Source organism: Cherax quadricarinatus, chromosome 13, assembly GCF_038502225.1.
Source record: "Cherax quadricarinatus isolate ZL_2023a chromosome 13, ASM3850222v1, whole genome shotgun sequence".
Lineage (NCBI taxonomy): Eukaryota > Metazoa > Arthropoda > Malacostraca > Decapoda > Parastacidae > Cherax > Cherax quadricarinatus.
Genome location: NC_091304.1, coordinates 13,301,425 through 13,307,424, shown reverse-complemented (window position 1 = coordinate 13,307,424; position 6,000 = coordinate 13,301,425). Strand labels below are relative to the sequence as shown.

Here is a 6,000-nt window from a genome sequence, read left to right as displayed (position 1 = left end):
AGTGGTAAATACTATGCTGGGTAAAACAACACTAAATACACCCTCACTTCTTCCTTAAGATCCACCTGACAATAAGGCTAATCTGGGTACTAGTCGGGAATGTGTTTAGGATTACTGCTCAGCACTGGTTTCTGGGAAGATTTCTTTATGGTAATACTGTATGGTCTAGGGAAGGATTACTTCATGGCACTTTTGTCCTGGGAGGATTACTTTTTTTTGGCACTAGTGTCTAAGAGTAATTACTTCTTAATACCATTTTCTTGGGATGATTTTATCTTGTCACTAATAAGCAGGAAGTAGTATTACCTCTTGTCACTGGGGTGAAAACTGTTTCTCATTGCTGTTATGGGGATGATTATGTCTTGTTAGTATTGTGGGGATGACTCCTCCTTGTCACTCACTGTCTTGTTGGGAGGGTAGTTCATATCAGTGTTGTGTAAATTTTGTCATGTCACTAGTGCATGAGGAAAAAAGATGTTACTTGACAGCTGTGTGTGAGGTTGATAACTTCAGGTAATTGTTTAGAAAGGTTGCTTCATATCACAGCTGTGGGGGTGAATTACATTCTATACACTATTGTGTAAGGAGATTAGTGTCACCATTTTGTGGGGCTGAGTTACTGTATATCACTGTGCAAGGGAGAAGTGTTTCTTTTCACTGATGTGTAAAAAAAAAAAACTTCCACCAATCTAATGACCAGCTTAGCTGTCTAACAAATTTCTGGGTTGCTTTTATTAAGTCTCTTTTTAATGTCAATATATACAGAGTTTAATAACAGTATGTAATATGTGTGTGTATGTATATTTCTTAATAAGATATAGTAACTGATGTTTATTTACAACTCACATCTGCCAGACAATCCTTGTATTATTGCAGACGCTCTTTAACTACCATAGTTATTATTTTTCTTACCGAACATGCTTCTTGCTCTGGACATTTTTATAGTTTACAAAACCAGATGGTAGCACCTTTCTAAATATCAACATATGAAACATTTCTTGCATCCTGTGTGTCTTTCCATTTATATTAGCAATGTCCTTTCCAAGATGGGCACCTCAATGCATGCACAGAGTCAGCACTCTTTCACATGCTCTGATGCAGAATTATCCCAGAGTGAAACTGTTACCAATTTACATATGCAATTAGTTGACAATATGTTGGTGGTAGACAATATTGATTAATAACATATCACTAAGTGATACAATGATGACAGATGTTACTGTGGCAGTTGACACTGTGACAACAGATGTTACTGTGCCAGCTGACACTATGTGATGACATATTACTATGCAGGCTGACACTATGTTGATGATCAAAAATATGCCACTGAATACCAGTATAACCAGCCACTTGCTGCATCACTGTGACTGATACAGAGTTGCTAACATTAGGTTGTTTGTTAATTAACAACTTACCGTCAAGTGACTCACCCTACCTAGACCCAGAGGCGACACTTCTTCTCTGGGTTCATAGGGGAGCCAACAGGACAGCCCCAAGTATCGGCAAAAAACTGGGAGTTCTGGGCAACAACATTGGCTCTGTAGACTCCTGGGCTGTGCATGTCCTTGCTGTATTTCTCGTAGCCTTCCTTGCTCACCACCTCACACCAGATCTAAGAAAAATGAAGAGATGATGTGGGAGCGTGTTTGTGGTATTTCAGTGTGAAGAATGTATTTAGCTTTGGCAAGTGCATGTATTCAGTGCGAGAGTCAAATTATAGCAATGTTTGATTATTAAATAAGAAGAAGATATTAACTGTTTCATAATTTATACAGAAAATAGTAGTAAGTTAATTCCATCTACATCATTAGCATTTGAAGAAAATAATGTTAATAAAACATTTTTGAACTTTTTCATTTTTTCTTTTCTTTTAAAACACTAGTGCTGAGTAAATAAAAAAAAAATTCTAAAAAGTACAATGCTGAGACATACTCAAACTACTTAAGATATTTTCATGTTACCATAAGCAACCAAGACTTCTAGTCAAGTCTTAACAAGTGAAAAACTAATATAAGCACTGGAAGCCTATATTATTTAACCTCATTAGACAGTCCACATGATTACTTTATCATTATTTATTCAGTAAATTTCACAATATGTACAGTTATGTGCCACATAACAATGCTTCGGTCAGCAACAAACTGCATATACGACAGTGGTGTAAACAAACCTATTGCGCTGCCAGTCGTATAAAAGTATAGCACATACAATTGTGTACAGTACATAATACATACTTGATAATGATAAAAAAACTGTTAACTGGTTTATGTATTTACTATACAGTACTGTACTTTTTAGCTCATAAAAAATGTTTACTGTAAAACAGTAAGCCATGTCAGGCCAGCAGCAGTCTCATATATCTCATGTTTACCGCATCTTTTGATGGCATCATTTTCCCTTGTGCTTGACTTAATCTTATGTTTTGCTCATAATGACCCCTGAAGGAGAAGAAAAGAAGAACTCTCAAGGTAATTCACAGTGAAGGATTTAGCTGAAGCTTTAGCAGACCTTAACAAGCTGCTTTAAAAGTTCAAAAACATGAACCCCAACACTGAAAGATTTTAATTAATAGAGAGGAATGTTTATGGTGCATTATCTGCTTACATGCAAATCTATGATGAAAAAACAAACCATATAGCATAGGTGTGTAGCAGGCTATACCATCTAGGATTGTGTAAATATACCATGCCACTTGCACAACGACAAAATACCTAACGACTCATTTCTCAGAACACATCCTTGTTGTTAGGCAATGTGTGACTGTATAAAATTATTCGATGACCAAACATTAAAAAATGTCTCGACTCTCCTTGCATCTGTTAAGGTGCACATGATGTGCATGCATGTGTGTGTGCGTGTGCATGTGCTCACCTATTTGTGGTTGCAGGGGTCGAGACTCAGCTCCTGGCCTTGCCTCTTCACTAATCGCTATTAGGCTCTCTCTCCCCCTGCTCCATGAGCTTTATCATACCTCGTCTTAAAGCTATGTATGGTTCCTGCTTCCACTACATCACTTTCCAGACTATTCCACTTCCTGACAACTCTGACTGAAGAAATACTTCCCAACATCCCTTTGACTCATCTGAGTCTTCAATTTCCAGTTGTGACCCTTTTGTTTCTGTGTCCCATCTCTGGAACATCCTGTCTGTCCACATTATCTATTCCTCGCAATATTTTGTATGTTGTTATCATGTCTCCCCTAACCCTCCTGTCCTCCAGTGTCGTCAGGCCTATTTCCCTTAACCTTTCTTCGTAGGACATTCCCTTTAGCTCTGGAACTAGCTTTGTTGCAAACCTTTGCGCTTTTTCTAATTTCTTGACGTGTTTGACCAGGTGTGGGTTCCAAACTGGTGCTGCGTACTCCAGTATGGGCCTGACGTACACAGTGTATAAAGTCTTGAACGATTCCTTACTGAGGTACCGGAACGCTATTCTCAGGTTTGCCAGGCGCCCATATGCCGCAGCAGTTATCTGCTTAATGTGTGCTTCTGGCAACGTACTCGGTATTATACTCACTCCTAGATCTTTCTCCTTGAGTGAGGTTTGCAGCCTTTGGCCTCCTAGCCTCCCTCTGTCTCCAGTCTTCTTTGCCCTTCTCCGATCTTCATGACTTTGCATTTGGTGGGGTTAAATTCTAGGAGACAGTTGCCGGACCACACATCCAGCCTGTCCAGGTCTCTTTGTAGACCTGTCTGGTCCGCATCTGATTTATTTCTCCTCATTAACTTTGCATCATCTGCAAACAGGGACACTTCTGAGTCTATCCCTTCCATCATGTCGTTCACATATACCAAGAACTGCACTGGTCCCAGAACTGACCCCTGTGGGACCCTGCTCGTCACAGGCACCCACTGTGATACCTCATCATGGACCATGACCCGCTGTTGCCTCCCTGTTAGGTATTCTCTGATCCACTGCAGTGCCCTTCCTGTTATATGTGCCTGATCCTCTAGCTTCTGTACTAATCTCTTGTGAGGAATTGTGTCGAAGACCTTCTTGCAGTCCAAGAAAATGCAATCAATCCACCTCTCCCTCTCATTTCTTACTTCAGTTACCTTCTCATAAAACTCTAGTAGGTTTGTGACACAGGATTTGCCTTCCACGAATCCGTGCTGGCTGTTGTTTATAATCTTGTTCCGTTCCAGGTGCTCCACCACTCTCCTCCTGATAATCTTCTCCATGACTTTGCATACTATACGAATCAGTGACACTGGTCTATAGTTTAGTGCTTCATTTCTGTCTCCTTTCTTAAAGATGGGGACTACATTTGCCATCTTCCTTACTTCAGGAAGTTGCCCAGTTTCAAGGGAAGTGTTGATGATTTTGTAAGTGGCACACACACTGTCTCTGCTCCCTCTCTAAGGACCCATGGAGAGATGTCTGGTCCCACCGCCTTTGAGATATCAAGGTCACTTAGGAGCTTCTTCACCTCCTCCTCAGCTGTGTGTAATTTATTCAACACTTGTTGGTATATCCCTTGTTGGTGTACCCCACTGTTTTGTTTTCCCAGTGTCACTTCAGCCTCCACTGTAAATACTTCCTGAAATCTCACATTGAGCTCCTCACATACTTCTTGGTCATTTCTCATGAGCTCCCCACCTTCTTTCCTCAGCCTGATTACCTGGTCCTTGACTGTTGTCTTCCTCCTGACGTGGCTGTAAAGGAGTTTCGGGCCAGACTTGACTTTTGATGCTATGTCGTTTTCGTACTGCCGCTGGATCTCCCTCCTTATCTGTGCATACTTGTTTCTGGCTCGTCGACTAATCTTTATTTTCTCGAGTTCTTTGCCTTCTGTACTTTTTCCATTCTCTAGAGCACTTAGTTTTTGCCTCCCTACACCTTTGGGTGAGCCAACGGCTCATTCTGTTTTTCCCATTATTTCTGTTACCCTTGGGAAAAAACCTTTCCTCTGCCTCCTTGCATTTTGTTGTTCTGTAGTCCATCATTTCGTTTACTGATTTTCCTACCAACTCTCATCTATGTGTGTGTGTGTGTGTGTGTGTGTGTGTCAAAATTGGTACATTCCTGAGATAATATGATGACAATGAATCTTAGTCTGTACTGATAAAGTAGATGCATCCCTAGATTAGCACAAAACAAATGCATGTCTAGCTGATACGAAGTAGATACATGCCTTGGCTGGTGTGAAATAAGTGTTTGTCAAACAGTGGAGCATGGCCCCCCTTGGTGGTTGCACTTAGGTTTCCATGAGGGCTGAGTTTTCTGTGTTATTAATTATTCCAAAAGGAATAATTAATAAAAATGTTTCATCTCTATTGTCACTAACCAATTTTCTTTTTGGTTGGCTGTTATCACTAATCTTCTTAGGCCCCATGGTGACTTATTTATACAAATAATATATAAAAAATGTGAAGAAATAGAAAATAGTTTACAGGGAAGGTCAGCAGAGCTTTGCACTGAGTGACAGCTGCGGGGAGACTGACACACACTGTTTGGTCGAGTGCCGAGCAAACAGCCTACTACAGAGCAATTTTTTACTGAACAAAGTGTTCGAATACTGAATTGTTCGAGTTGGGAGCTGTTCGTGTACCGAGGTATTACTGTATCTCCAAGGTTTCAGAAATGTGCTCATAATAACTTTAGTTATGCTGAAATGGAGAAGCAAAAAAACATGAATCAAGCATAAAGGTGACTATTTATTACTGATGCTCAGGAGTAACCAACAAGCCTACAAGGTAGTTACAAAAGTCACAGTGATGTTTCCAACAACTTACTAGAACTTACATTCTTATCCATGGTAGCAATCAAAGCAAAAGCCACAAATAGGCTGATTGACATCAAGAACAAGTTATGATGTTCATTGAGCAAGATCAACTCTAGATATGATAGTTTGCAGAGAAGAAATGTGATTTTTTTTTTTTTAAACACAATGGCCATCTCCCACTAAGGTAGGATGACCTGAAAAAGAAACCCTTTCACTACCATTCACATTAACACTGTCTTGCCAGAGTAGATGAATGCTTGGGATGAGGCGACATA

At 40.1% G+C, this 6,000-nt stretch overlaps 1 protein-coding gene across 2 annotated transcripts in view; it reads right to left on the bottom strand.

Annotated features, from left to right (window-relative positions):
- Window positions 1-1,425: 1,425 nt before the first annotated feature.
- Window positions 1,426-6,000, bottom strand: part of LOC128688629 (endothelin-converting enzyme homolog) — a 542,574-nt gene continuing 537,999 nt past the window's right edge. For both annotated transcript variants that reach the window (XM_053776540.2, XM_053776541.2), the window contains exon 20: window positions 1,426-1,612. In XM_053776540.2, the coding sequence (XP_053632515.2) occupies window positions 1,436-1,612 (177 nt within the window). In that variant the 3' untranslated portion in view covers window positions 1,426-1,435. The remainder of the gene's footprint in view (window positions 1,613-6,000) is intronic.